Source organism: Leucoraja erinacea, chromosome 9 (assembly GCF_028641065.1).
Source record: "Leucoraja erinacea ecotype New England chromosome 9, Leri_hhj_1, whole genome shotgun sequence".
Lineage (NCBI taxonomy): Eukaryota > Metazoa > Chordata > Chondrichthyes > Rajiformes > Rajidae > Leucoraja > Leucoraja erinaceus.
This window is the reverse complement of record NC_073385.1, coordinates 20,062,913-20,078,006: the sequence shown is the minus strand read 5'-3', so window position 1 is coordinate 20,078,006 and position 15,094 is coordinate 20,062,913. Positions and strand designations below refer to the sequence as shown.

At 52.1% G+C, this 15,094-nt stretch overlaps 1 protein-coding gene across 1 annotated transcript in view; it reads left to right on the top strand.

Moving 5' to 3' along the window:
• Nucleotides 1–15,094, top strand: part of LOC129700594 (uncharacterized) — a 107,831-nt gene that overhangs the window by 48,818 nt on the left and 43,919 nt on the right. Inside the window, exons 23-32 of the mRNA XM_055641212.1 lie at nt 181–324; nt 4,987–5,115; nt 5,670–5,989; nt 6,861–7,005; nt 7,209–7,352; nt 9,600–9,716; nt 10,683–10,865; nt 12,757–12,894; nt 13,820–14,005; nt 14,453–14,575. Coding sequence (XP_055497187.1) covers nt 181–324; nt 4,987–5,115; nt 5,670–5,989; nt 6,861–7,005; nt 7,209–7,352; nt 9,600–9,716; nt 10,683–10,865; nt 12,757–12,894; nt 13,820–14,005; nt 14,453–14,575 — 1,629 coding nt within the window. The remainder of the gene's footprint in view (nt 1–180; nt 325–4,986; nt 5,116–5,669; nt 5,990–6,860; nt 7,006–7,208; nt 7,353–9,599; nt 9,717–10,682; nt 10,866–12,756; nt 12,895–13,819; nt 14,006–14,452; nt 14,576–15,094) is intronic.

Below are 15,094 nucleotides of genomic sequence, written 5' to 3'. Positions count from 1 at the left end.
GAGAGGGTGAATGGGGGGCATCTGTACGGAATGGGCATTGGGGGAGGGCACCTGTAAATGTGCTCATACCCCTCTAAACGATCCCTCTAAAGTCTCAATGAAGTACGTGACGTGACACAGTGGTATAGCATGTGTGTAGGGCTGAATGGCCTGTTTCTAATGCTGCTATGTTGCTGGCAGGGAGACTGGGAGGCTCCGTCTGCCCGGCGAGAGGCAGCGGCGGAATCCAGCAGCTCCAGTGCAGAGCGACGCAACCCGCCCACAGCAGAAGCCGACCCCGGGGTCCTGCAGACTTCCGGCACCGTGGAACACACGGAGGAGAAGGTGAGGCTCGGGGATCTGTCTCCTGATGAGTGTCCTGGCCCGGGGCAGAGAGTGAAAGGGGACAGTGAGGGGGCAGAGAGTGAGAGGGTAGAGAGTGAGGGGGCACAGAGTGAGGGGGCACAGAGTGAGGGGGCACAGAGTGATGTGGCACAGAGTGAGGGGGTACAGAGTGAGGGGAGGGCGGAGAGTGAGGGGGGGGCAGAGAGTGAGGGGAGGCAGAGAGACAATAGGTGCAGGAGTAGGCCATTCGGCCCTTTGAGCCAGCACCGCCATTCAATGTGATCATGGCTGATCATCCCCAATCACTACCCCGTTCCTGCCTTCTCCCCATATCCCCAGACTCCGCTATCTTTAAGAGCCCTATCTAGCTCTCTCTTGAAAGTATCCAGAGAACCGGCCTCCACCGCCCTCTGAGGCAGAGAATTCCACAGACTCATAACTCGCTGAGAAAAAGTGTTTCCTCGTCTCCGTTCCTAATGGCTTACCCCTTATTCTTAAAGCGCGGCTGTAGACCACTGGGGAGGACAGACGTTACTCTTGGGCCATGTTCCACTGCAGCGTCCTGTGGTCAGGATTCCCGGATCGCCCTCTTGCCTCTGAGTCTGGCTTTGAGCTGCTGTGTCTGCATCCCGGATCCTGGATCTGGATCCCTCCCATTGGAACTCGATTACTCAGGGCTCTCGCTTAACTTTTTTTCTCGGTTTCCAGCCGGGCAACCTTGGCAGATTTTTAAGTTGCCAAATGACAGTTTTGGTGGTCATTGAAGACGGCTTGCATGACGCGTGCGATAATGTGCTCGGACGAAGTGCGTAGTTACCAGTCGGAATTATGCTCAATGAAGCATTCACATATTATTTCTGCTTCAAATAAAGTCACAAACTAAACATGTTCACCAATCAAGACATGATATATACCACAATGACATGCAGCAAAATTACACTACTGTATTTCATCTCTTTTTACACATTGCGATGAATGCAATTTCTATTATTTCTTTCCACTTCCAAACAAAAATCTGGTTGGATTATTCAGCGTATGATCAGCCTCAGTGAGACCAAGCGCAGGGTTGGTGATCGCTTCGCACAACACCTCCACTCAGTTTGCAATAACCAACCTGATCTCCCGGTGGCTCACCACTTCAACCCCCTCCCATTCCGAATCCGACCTTTCTGTCCTGGGCCTCCTCCATGGCCAGAGTGAGGCCCACCGCAAATTGGGGGAACAGCACCTCATATTTCACTTGGGTAGTTTACACCCCAGCGGTATGAACATTAGCTTCTCCAATTTCAGGTAGTCCTTCCCCTCCCATTCCCAGCTCTCCTACCGCCTACTGTCTCCGCCTCTTCCTCTCTTTTTCCCGCCACTCCCCCCCCTACATCAGTCTGAAGAAGGGTCTCGACCCAAAACGTTGCCTGTTCCTTTGCTCCATAGATTCTGCCTCGCCCACTAATTTTCTTCAGCTTTTTTGTCCACCACCCATTCACATGTTCTGTTATCCCACTTTCCTCACCCACTTCCTACACATTAGGGGCAATTTTACAGAGACAAGTTAAGCTACGAAGCCAATGCGTCTTTGGGATGTGGGAGGAAACCCACACGTTTGGAGGGAAAATGTGCAATTTCAACACAGACAGTGCCCGAAAACAGAGATCCACTAGGGAGGGGGGTAGGGTAAGGGGGAAATCGTTTCCCAGTGAGGACGTGACTATTTCTCCGAATCGAATCCTCGCGGCCTACCCACTGGATTGGAGCGGCCTTTCATGCCAGAGACCGGGGACCGGATCAGAGCTTCAACAGCGGCGCAGCGCTGGATTCACTGTGGAGCGTGCGGATGCCTACCTGGGATCGCCGTTGAAGCTCCGGAGTGTTGGGCTTGCTGCTCCAACATCACGGAGCTGTGGTTTGGAGAGCTTCCAGCGCGGCCGGCACTGAACAACATCGCGGAGTCCTGGGACCCTTTTCCGAGGGCCGCCAGTGTGAATCTCCGCCCAGCGCGGCCTGCGGATTTCGGGAGCCGTGGATTCCGGTAGGAGGTGCCCGACTCGGATGTCCAAGCCGCTGAGGAGGTCCTCCAGTCCCGACGTCGGTTTTCCATCACCGCGGCGAGTAGGCTTGAACATTGAGCCGCCCGTAGCGGCGACAGCGGGGGGTTCGGGAGCCCCCCAACCACGGGAGGCCAACAGAGGAGAATGACTGAATTTTGGAGCCTCCCCTCACAGTTGGAATTTCATCCCGCTGTGTGGGGATGTCTGTGTTAAAACTATCGTGTTCTGTGCTCTATTATTATTTGTATGGCTGTATGGCGACCACACATTTCACTGTACCAATTGGTACATGTGACAAATAAATTATCTTGTATCTTATATGGATCGAACACAGATCTCTGGCGTGTGAGGGAGCAAGCTGTGCCACTATATTTTGTTTTCCAACACACAGAATTATAGGTTGATAACTTTGGTTACTAAAAAAAGGAAAGTATCCATTTTCAGTTTTAAATCTCTAAGTTACGCTATGTCCCCCTTTATTATGTTTTAATTCAGTTCAAGACTATGGGGCAGTACATTGGTCATAAAGTTGCTGCCTAAAAGTGCCAGAGACCCAGAAGTGATCCTGAATATGGGTGCTGTCTGTATGGAGTTTGCTCCTTTTCCCTTTGACCGCATGGGTTTTCTCCGGGTGCTCTTGCTTCCTTCCACATTCCAAAGGTGTGCAAGAACCTATTTCAGACCCAACCCAAAACTTAATATTTTACTTTTGTCCAGTGATTCTGTCTGACCTGTTGAGTTACTCCAGCTTTTTTGTGTTTATCTGCAGTTTAAACCAGCATCTGCAGTTCCTTCCTACATACACGATACTATACGATAGAACTTAATTAATCCCAGGAGGGAAATTGTGTGTGTGTGTGTGTGTATGTGTGTGTGTGGGTATATATATTATACATACACACACATATATATATTTATATAGTCATATATTCGTATATAAATATACACAGTTTTGCTTTCTCGTTTATAACATTTACAGAGTACTATGTTTACATATTCTGTTGTGCTGCTGCAAGTAAGGATTTCATTGTTCTAACTGGGACGTGAGAGAATAAAACACTCTTGAATCTTGACTTACATCGCTAATGTTTGGGATGAAACTAGTGTATGGGTGATCGGTGGTCGGTGTGGGCCGAAGGGCCTGTTTCCACGCAGTATCTTAAACACTAAACTAAAAACACTAAAACCAGAGTCTAAAGAAGGGTCTCTACCCGAAACACAATTTCTTCTATCCAGAGATGCTGGCTGTTCCATGGAGTTACCCTGTACAATTAAAGCATGAAATAGTCTTCATCCTACCATAGTTACCCAACCAGACGCAACTAAATTTACGATACCTCTTTTTTCCCCAAGAACCCTTTTTTGCTTAAGTCCAAGTCAAGAGTAAAGAGAGTTTTATTGTCCTGTGTTCCAGATAGGACAATGGAATTCTTGCTTGCTGCAGCACAACAAAATATGTAAACATAATACAGAACAGCAGATAAAAGTTCAGTGTGTCTATATACCATAGACCATATAAGTACACAGATAAAGTGCAATAGGCTGTTATTTTTCAGTTTGTAGTTTGGTGGTGGACCCTCCACCACCTCCAGTTTAAATTCCATTTGGAATATTTTTGGAGGACCAGGAAACCAAGAAGCAGGGTGTTACTCCAGCTCCAGGGAATGATTCTGCGTTGGTTTTCAGTGGTCGCGGTGAGGCGGTGGTTGTGCGCATGTGCAAGGCGGCCGGCCATGCCGGCGGATGAGGAGCGGCCACGATCAGAGAACCGGAGACCCGGACATGGATGGCGGGCGGAGACGGAGAGTGACAGAGAGAGGGAGATAGAGAGGGGAGCCCGCTCAGAGTTGAACGATAGGTGTCCCGGGTGCTTACCAAGCCGGGCAAAATGACACGGCTTTTAGGTTGCCCGGCAGAACTTTAGGTGGCCATTGGCAACCGGGCAATCGTTAATTTCGAGCTCTGTTACTGGAAACAGACCTTATGTGAAATAAAATAAATTTGTAGCATACACAGAATGGCTTCACGGCACGCCGCTGCCGAGGCTCATCATTTGGGAACTGCTGCCCGAGCTTATGGAAGGACCGATCAGAAATCTGATAACAGAGAGAAAGATGCTGTTCCTGGGTGTGGTGGTGCACGTTTTCAGGCTTCTGTACCTTCAGCCGGATGGGAGTGGTGAGAAGAAGGAATGGGACAAGTCTTTGATTATGTTGGTTGCTTTCCTGAGGCAGGATGAAGTGTAGATGGAGTCAATGGTGGGGCGTGTGGTGTGTAAGATGGACGGCTATATCAGATGCTTCCTGTGGACGGTGACTTCAGGGTGGGTGTGAGGGAGATGGTCAGGGATTGTGCAGGACCTCTGCTGATCTACTGGGCTTGTTGGTCAGGCACTTAAGTAAGTAAGTAAGTTTATTGGCTAAGTATTCAAATACAAGGAATTTGCCTTGGTGCTCCACCCACAAGTAACAACATGACATACAGTAACAGTTACGAATGACTAAGAAAACACTAAACAATAATAATAATAAAAATTAATAATAAAACACCACTGATCAAGCATGTGAACCAACAAAATACCAGATCAAGAGTACTGACACCTCCTCTGCTTTCACAGGACGGGCAGGTTGGCGTGGACATGGGGGTCAGAGTTGAGCAGTTTCCCATGGCCAGCGGGGATGAGCAGGAAGAGCTGTGGGACAGTGATGATGAGGAGGTGACGCCCACAGCAGAGGAATTTCCACAGGTAATGGCAGCTGTAAACATGGCCTGCACTCCATCCCTTCCTCACAGTCAAACCAGAGAATAGAGGCATGCTGCTAAACATCGGTTTGACCGTACCCAGGGATCGCTGGTTTTGAGCAATGTGGAAAGGTGTCCTGATCCTCAATCCCCACTCCTACATAAGGGTTACTCAGACAATGATGGACGGGCAGTTTCTTCCCAGCTGTTGTCATGCAACTGAACCATCCCACCACAACTAGAGTGCAGCCCTGACCTACAATCTACCTCACTGGAGACCTTTAGATGATCTTTAATCAGACTTTACTGGACTTTATCTTGCCCTAAACATCATTCCCATTATTCTGTATCTGTACACTGGATGGCCTGATGGTGATGCAGCAGGTGGAGCCTGCTGCATCACCATACCTCGCATTGTTTAGTTCAATAATGCCACGCTTCCTCAGTCCCCTGCGGAAGTGGAGGGGTTGTTGTGCTTTCTTGGCTGTTGCATCATTGTGGTAGGGCGGGGGAACTGCCTGTGTTCACTGCCTGGTGTCTCTTCCTGCCTGTACCCAGATCCATTCTTTGGAGAGGAGCAGGGCGCTCGAGCCGAGGGAGGGGCAGCAACGCTGGACGCTGGACGGAACAGAGGAGATACCACCACTCCCGATGGATACGGAGTGGAGCAGGGAGCGGGTGGACATCACAGGGCAAGTCTCTGGCCCTTGGTCAAAGGCTCGGCCCCCAGAGGAGTGGAGGGATCTGTTGCCTCGAGAGCGCTGGGGTCAGGAGCTGCCTGGGCCCCTGGAGGTGGAAGTGTTGGGGCCGGTGGGGCTCGAGACCAGCAGGGAGGTTGTGCCACCTGTGGGTGACGAATATTTGCAACATCAGCGGAGGTACGTGGATCCGACATCGCGCGCTGGGGTCACTGACCAGAATGTAACACAGCACAGCAATGGGGCCCATCGGCCCACAGTGTCCATGTTGAATAAGATGCCCAGTTAAACTAACCTCATCTGCCTGCACGTCCATATCTCTATTTCAGCATATCCATTTATCTATCCAAATGGGCAGCTCAGTGGCGCTGCGGGTAGAGATCATAAGATCATAAGTGATAGGAATAGAATTCGGCCCATCATGTCTAATCCGCCATTCAATCATGGCTGATTTATCTCTCCCTCCTAACCCCAATCTCCTGCCTTCACCCCATAAACCTCTGACACCCGTACTAATCAAGAATTTATCTATCTCTGCTGTAAATATATCCACAGACTTGGCCTCCACAGCCTTCTGTGGCAAAGAATTCTACAGATTCATCACCATCTGACTAAAGAAATTCCTCATCATCTCCTTCCTAAAAGAACGTACTTTAATTCTGAGGCTATGGCGTCTGGTCCTTTACTCTCCCACTAGTGAAAACATCCTCTCCACATCAAACTCTATCCAAGCATTTCACTATTCTGTACATTTCAATGAGGTCCCGCCTCATTCTTTTCTCCAGCGAGTACAGGCCCAGTGCCGTCACAGCGCCAGAGACCTAGGTTTGATCCTGACCTCGGGTCTGTTTGGAGTTTGACCCTTCTCCCTGTGACCACGTGGGTTTCCTCCGGGTGCTTCAGTTTTTTCCAACATTGCAATGTCGTGTTGGTTTGTAGGGAATTGGCTCGCTGTAAATTGGCCTGTTTCCATGCTGTATCTCTAAACTATCACCACACTCCACCCCACCCCACCGTCCTGCCATCTCATACCTCTGCCGTCTCTCCACAGCTGGGTACCGGAGATGGAGGAGAGACACAGTTTGGACCAGCTGCCGGGGGAGAATGGTGGGATCGAGGACTGGCTGCGGCACGTCACGGCACAGCGGGGGGCCAGGGTCTCCGGGAGCGATGGGGCATCAGAGTTTGAGCCTGAGGTAGGAAGGAGCACGATGTGGGGGAGAGGGTGAATGAGGGGCATCTGTACGGAATGAGGATTGGGGTAGGACACCTGTAAATGTGCTCATACCCCTCTAAACTATCCCTCTAAAGTCTCAATGAAGTACGTGATGTGACCCAGTGGTATAGCATGTGTGTAGGGCTGAATGGCCTGTTTCTAATGCTGCTATGTTGCTGGCAGGGAGAGTGGGAGGCTCCGTCTGCCCGGCGAGAGGCAGCGGCGGAATCCAGCAGCTCCAGTGCAGAGCGACGCAACCCGCCCACGGCAGAGGTCGACCCCAGGGTCCTGCAGACTTCCGGCACCTTGGAACACACGGAGGCGAAGGTGAGGCTCGGAGATCTGACCAGAGTCCTGGCCCATTCACCCCGACCACAAGACATTGCAGAGACATGTGGATGTAGCCCAGTCAATCACACAGACCATCGACTCCATCTACACTTCACGCTGCCACGGAAAAGCAACCAACATAATCAAAGACTTATCCCACTCCCATCATCTCTTCTCCCCGCTCCCATCCGGCAGAAGGTACAGGAACTTGAAAGTGCGCACCACCAGACTCAGGAACAGCTTCTTCCCCTCTGTTATCAAGCTTCTCACTGGTCCTTCCATAAGCTAGGATACACCACAGGTGAAAGTGCTTCGGCCCACAATGTCCATGCCGAACATGATGCCAAGTTAAACTAATCCATATCCCTCTATTTCCTGCGTATCCACATGAACATCTAAAAAACCCCTAAACACCACTATTGTATCTGCCTCCACCACCACCACCCCTGACAGCGTGTTCCAGGCACTCACCACTCTGCTTAAAAAAAAAACCTTGCTCTGCACATCTCCTTTAAACTTTTCCCCTCACACCATAGTTATGCCCTCTTGACTTTGACATTTTCACCCTGGGAAAAAGGCTCTGTCTAACCCATCCATGTCTATCATAACTATATACAGGTGCACAACCTTTTATCCGAAAGCCTTGGGACCAGACACTTTTCGTAATTCAGAATTTGTCGGTCTTCGGAATGGAAATTTTTTAGCGTAGATTTTAATGGCTGGCTCAGTGGTAGAGTGCTCGGCTCATATCCGCAAGGTCGCGAGTTTGCGCCTTGATCCCGGCAGTTACTCGGTCGCGGGTTTGAGTCTTCAATGTCGTTTTTTCTTGCAGAATAAATGTTTGTATGAAATGCAGTGTAGGAGAGGTGTACTGACTGTGTGGGCAAAACTTTGGAAGTGATTGCCCACCAGTCTAAAAAGCCGCTGTGTCTCCCTGTCCCTGGGATAGCAGTGGGCGATCAAACAGCACAATACCCCCCTCCCCCTCCAACTCCAGAGGAATTTGCTCCCCGATGGGCCGCTACGGCGACAAGTGGCAGTTCGAGCACAGCCCGAGCTGCGCCACCCCAAGAACAATTCGTACCTTGCACACCATCAGCTTCTGCCCCTACGCGTTCCTCTGGAGTTGGAGCGGGGCTGGGCTGGAGTTGCTGCTGGCTGTGGGTCTCTGGGATCTCAGTGTGCAGAGGTCTGGGGGGCTCCCGTCCTGACGTCTACGGCCACCCCCCTGGACTGGAGCTGAGACTGGGAACTGTACCGCCCTTGCCCCCTCCCTCTGCAACTGCAAACAACCCCACTCTCCTGCAAGGGCGGTACAGTTCCCGGAGGATAGCAGGTGGCCGGAGACGTCAGGACCAACAGGAACCCGCTCCCCGATGGGCCCCTACGACGCCCCGAGCTGCGCCCCGTCATCCGCAACCCAGGTTCCTCTGTAGTTGCAGCGGGGCTGGGCTGCTGTTGGCTGTGGGTCTCTGGGTTCTCCGTGCTTGCGGTGGGCCTGGTGGTCGACGTCCAATTGGTCCTGACATCTCCGGTGACTGTACTTGCCTGCTGCCATCGCCGACGTGAAGACAGTTCAAAGCTCCCGCGCCGGTGCGATGAGCGGGGAGCTGGAGAGGGGAGGGATGGGGTCACACACATGGCCGGGGAGCAGAGGGGTGTAGGTGGGGTGAAACTGAAGGGAGCGACAATCTGCTGCTGCCTGCACACTGAGTTAAAAAGTTCCCACGCAAGACTCACGATACACTGTGTATCGTGTCTACCGTGGGAACTTTTTAACTCAGCGGGCAGGTAGCAGCATATTGTCAATTATTAACCCTCTCGCGCAATATACCCTCACCTTCTCTTTTATGAATGGGGATTTAGTTCCCCTTTCTTCGAGGACCGACCGGAGGTTCCGCTGTCACCTCTGCGGGCCGCCCTCGGTGAACGTTTTCAAGGACCTTTCTTCAAGGACCGAAAAAATGTCGCTATTCGGAGGTTTTCGTTATTTGGATCTTCGGATAAAAGGTTGTGCACCTGTACTTCTATCTGGTTCCTGTCAGTTCTATATTCTCCCACTTTCTCATCCACTCCCTACACACGAAGAACAATTGTCCTACACACCCGCACATGTCTGTCTGTAATCTTCTTCCTTCCTGGGCGTTGAGTTGCTGAACCATGTAACTAGTCAGTGTGGTCTCCGCTGTGCGCCTGGCGATGTAGGGTGGACTCACGCCTCGACCCTCCGACTTCTCTCGTCAGCAGGGTGGCGAGGAGCTGAGCGACAGGATCAGGGAGACAGCAGGACGAGTCCGTGACATCGAGAAGATGCTGCAACATCGCAGCCAGAACGTCAGTGAGGCCAAGGAGCAGCAGAAGGTAGGTGTGGAGAACATCCCCCACCCACTGGGGAAAGGGTACCTCTGACCAGGGACCCAGAACAAGGCACTGGCCTCTCCCCACCCTCAGGGCCAGCGCACCGCACCCATCTCTCCCCACCCTAGTGTCCAGAACACCGTGCCACCACTCCCCACCCTAGGGACAGAATAAGGCACACACCACTCCCCACCCTAGGGACCAGAACAATGGACATCTCTTCCCATAAACCCAGACTGAGGGTCCCTTCTCTCCCACCCCAGGGTGCTGCCCCTCACTGGGACAGATTCTTTCCCACCCCAGGGTGCTGCGCTCACTTCCTCTGCCCGCCAGCAGAGGGCAGCCATGCTCCATCCGCACAAACCCAGAGTCTTTCCAGGTTCGGAAGTTGCCAACTTTTCCGGGTTCTTGACGGACGTTCCCAGCCCAAGATAACTCCCACCCTATGGGACAATTCCCCAGAATTGTGTGAGTGTTCTCTCCCCCTCCACCCCACCATGGGAGGCTGGGCTTTGTCTGACGCCTGCCTTGCTCACTGTCCCCACTCAGTTACACAGCACAGAAACAGGCCCTTCGGCCCAACTCATCCATGCCGACCAGCATGCCCCATCTACACTAGTCCCACCTGCCTGTGTTTGGCCCATATCCTTCTAAACCATTCATAGCCATGTACCTGTCCAAATGTTTTAAATTGTGTTATAGTACCTGCCCCAACTACCTTCCCTGGCAGCTCATTCCATACACCACCACCCTCCCTCTGCCCCTTGGGTTCCTATTAAATCTTTCCCCTCTCTCCTTAAACCTATATCCTCGTGATTCCCCAACTCTGGGGAGACCCAGAGCAATGCACCACGACTCCCCACCCTAGGGAACGTATAAACTCCACACAGACAGCACCCGTAGTCAGGCCGAACCCGGTCTCTATGTCTACCTGTGGCCCACAATGGAATGTTGTCTGTACCTTTGCAGAGAGTGTGGGGTGAGCTGGACAGGTGGCATGCGGTGCTGTCGCGGCTGGATGCAGAGGTACAGGACCTGGCCGAGGTGGACCCTTGTCTGGCCCAGCAGCTCATGGACGCTCTGATGGACTCCTTCCAGGAACATCAGCAGGCAGCACGCACGGCCGAGCAGAGGACCACGCTGGTCAACAAGGTCCCGTTACCCTACCATTCCTCGCCGCCCACAACACCAAACAGCATAGGAACAGGCCCTTCAGCCCACAATGTCCCCACCGAACATGATGCCGAGTTCTGAAGAAAGGTCCTGACCCGAAACATCACATATCCACTGTCGTCATTTCGAATGCATTTCGAAGGAATGCATTTCGTTGTCTCTGTACTGTACACTGACAATGACAATTAAATTGAATCTGAATCTGAGTCAGAGATGCTGCCTGACCTGCTGAGTTATTCCAGCACTTGAGCTGTAGGTACAGTGAAAAGCATTGTCCCTTTTTGTAAACCAGCATCTGCAGTTCCTCGTTTCTACACAATGCCAATTTTAACTAATCTCTGTCTGCATGTAATCCATATCCATATGCTTGTCTAAATGCCTCAAATCCCACTATGGCATCTGCCCCCATCACCAGCAGTCAATCTGCTCCAAGCACCCACCACACTCTGTATAAAAAAACTTGCTCTTTTAAACTTTGCCCCTCTCATCTTAAACCTATGCCCTCAAATATTTGACAAGTACCTCAACTTTTCTAACTCTCTTTTAAAAGATTCCTCGTGCCAGCTGGGTTTCACCTGCAAGCATTTGCTCCTAGCCTGCTTGTGTCCTCTCTTACGCTATTGAAACAGCCTTCTCCCAAATCAATACCTTAACTTGAGGACCAGTCTTATTCCTTTCCTAAACTACCTTGAATCTTGCAGAATTATGGTTAATGCTCCCTTAGTGATTCCTAATGACACTTCCACTGCCTGCCCAGTTGCAGTGCCTTAGAGAGGTTTGACTATTGTCCCATCTCTAGTTAGACAAAACAAATCCACTCCATCTGAGCTCCTTGTGATAAGGCAATGCCCGATAGTCTTGGGGAAAAAAATACACAAAATGCTGGAGTAACTCAGCGGCTCAGGCACCATCCCTGAAGTGGCATTTCGGGTCAGGACTCTTCTTCACACTGATTGTGGTGGAATGGAGAGAGTTGGAAGAGAGGTGTGGGCGGGACAATGTCTGGCGAGTGATAGGTGGATACAGGGGAGGTGGGGTCATTAACATATGGGTAGATAAACACTAAAAAGCAAATGACTGTGAGATAAGGAGAAAAGAGGCGTAATGTGAATCTAGAGTAAGGAACACAAGTGGAAGGGAATGGGAGGGGTGGGGACAAGGAAGAATTGAGTGCATATCCTGGTGAGATACAGGGAAGAGAGGGAGAAGGAGAGGTGGCAGTTTCTAGACTTCTGACCTCGGGAGTCTGCGATAAGACTGTGAGGAGGGAGCTGCCCTCTGTGCCTGATGCGGGACTGTGATGGGACAGTGTAGAGGGAGCGTCACGCTGTGTGATGCGGGAGTGTGTGATGGGACTGTAGAGGAAGCGTTACTCTGTGTCTGATGCGGGAGTGTGATGGGACAGTGTAGAGGGAGCGTCACTCTGTGTGATGCGGGACTGTGTGTTGGGACTGTGTAGAGGGAGCATCACTCTGTGCCTGACCCGGGAGCGTGTGATGGGACAGTGTAGAGGGAGCATCACTCTGTGCCTGACCCAGGAGTGTGTGATGGGACTGTAGAGGGAGCGTTACTCTGTGTCTGATGCGGGAGTGTGATGGGACAGTGTAGAGGGAGCGTCACTCTGCGTCTGACCCAGGAGTGTGTGATGGGACTGTGTAGAGGGAGTGTCACTGTGTGTGATGCGGGACTGTGTGTTGGGACTGTGTAGAGGGAGCATCACTCTGTGCCTGACCCAGGAGCGTGTGATGGGACAGTGTAGAGGGAGCGTCACTCTGCCTGACCCAGGAGTGTGTGTTGGAACTGTGTAGAGGGAGCTTCATTCTCCCTCACTCAGATTGAGCAGCCGTGTGACACTTGTGTCTGTCTGCAGATTCCCGACTGCCTGGAGGACTATCGTCAGGTGACAGAGTCGGCCACAGCCTGGATTCAGAGCACACAAGCCCAGCTCTCCGACACCATCGACTGTACCAACGGCAAGTCTCTGGGCAAGCAGCTCTTCACCCTACAGGTGTGTTGTAGTGACAGGCACAGGCCATTCGGCCCCACTACCGGCTCCTTGACATATACCCGTCAGAAGCCCAGTTAAAAGACCCAGTCTCCCCATCATAGAGGGGTACAAATATTCACTGTTGCCCTTCAGTGGGATAATAGACCCTGTCTCAGCCATCATAGAAAAATAGGTGCACGAATAGGCCATTTGGCCCTTCGAGCCAGCACCGCCATTCAATATGATCACGGCTGATCATCTAAAATCAGTATCCCGTTCCTGATTTTTCCCCATATCCCTTGATTCCCTTAGCCCAAAGAGCTAAATCTTAACTCCCTCTTGAAAACATTCAGTGAATTGTCCTCCACAGCCTTCTGTGGCAGAGAATTCCCAGATTAAGCTTTTCCTGATCTCAATACTAAATGGGATACTACTTATTCTTAAACTGTGACTCCTGGTTCTGGACTCCCCCAACATCGGGAACATTGCTCCTCCTTGCTCCTCAACTCAAATCATTGAATGGTGGAGTAGACTAGATGGCTTCATTCTGATCCTATCACATACACTTTGTGGAGCAAAAGCCACAATATCACCCTTGTATACAGGGTACAAGGACCCAGAGCCACCACTCAAGAGGGTACAAAAAAGACAGAAAGTGCTGGAGTAACTCAGTGGGTCAGGCAGCATCTCAGGAGAGAAGAAATGGGTGTCAGTTTAGGTCGAGACCCTTCTTCAGACTTTACATATTTGACTGAAGAAGGATCTCGGACCAAAACGCCCCCATTCCTTTTCCCCAGAGATGCTGCCTGTCCCACTGAGTTACTCCAGCACGTTGTGTCTATCTTCAGTGCAAACCAGCATCAGCAGTTCCTTCCTATACATAGGCAACATTTTGTGTCAGGACCGAGTTGGTTCAGACTACACTTTGCCTCTTCCCTGTGTGCAGGTGATTGCAGACACCAATGGGCAGAAGCAAGCAGCATTGCAGGAGGTGGGGACCAAGCTGCGGGAGGTGGGGGAAATGTTTGACACGGACCACATGGTGAGTCGAGTGGAACAGCTGTTCGAGACCGGGGCATCCCTGCAGCAAGCGGTGTCCCAGAAGGCAGCGGAGGTGGAGTACATCGCAACGGTGAGAGGGGCCGTACTGAGGGAGTGCCGCACTATGGGAGGGGGGGGCAGGGGGGTGAAGGAGTGCACTGTGGGGGGGGTGAGGGAGAGCCGCACTGTGGGGGGGGGTGAGGGAGCGCCGCACTGTGGGGGGGGGGGGGGGCCGGGGGGGGTGAGGGAGAGCCGCTCTGTGGGGGGGGGCAGGGGGGGGGTGAGGGAGAGAGCCGCACTGTGGGGGGGGGGGGGGGTGAGGGAGAGCCGCACTGTGGGGGGGGGGGGGGGGTGAGGGAGAGCCGCACTGTGGGGGGGCACGGGGGGGGGGGGGAGAGCCGCACTGTGGGGGGGGCGGGGGGGGTGAGGGAGAGCCGCACACAGGGGGGGGGCCGCACAGTTGGGGGGGGGGGGGGCTTGAGGGAGTGTCATACTATATCCTGTCATTGAGGGATGATGCTACTCGTGTGTCTTACAGGAAATTGGGGCGATTGAGTCTGAAGTAAAGAACATTGAAAGCAAACTTGTGAAGGTTAACACCATCCTGACTGCCGTTGACATTGAGAACCTGACAGCTGAAGAGCATTTGACCAACCGGCAGGTAGGACACCTGGGGGCATCGACTTTGACAAACCAATCTCCACCAACACCTCCCCACCCCTGTCATATCTACAGCTGACCTCTGCTCCCTCCCATCCACATCGCAGTGGTCATGAAACATTGTCATACTACATGCTGGCTGCTTTCCCCAGACAGCGTGAAGTGTAGTTGGTTTCCATGTTAGGGAGTCTGGTCTGTGAAGCACTGGGCTACATCCACAACTCTGCAATTTCTTGTGGTCTTTGGTAGAGCTGTTCCCAAGCCAAGCTGTGATGCGCATCGAATTCTCCCAATTTTGTTAGTCCTTGCTGTCTCCTCCCATCCCCCAGCCTTCGGGCTCCTCCTCCTTTTTCCTTTCTTGTCCCCGCCCACCCCCGCCCCCGCTCAGTCTGAAGAAGGGTTTCGGCCCGAAACGTTGCCTATTTCCTTCGCTCCATAGATGCTGCTGCACCCGCTGAGTTTCTCCAGCTTTTTTTGTGTAACCTTCGATTCTCCAGCATCTGCAGTTCCCTCTTAAACA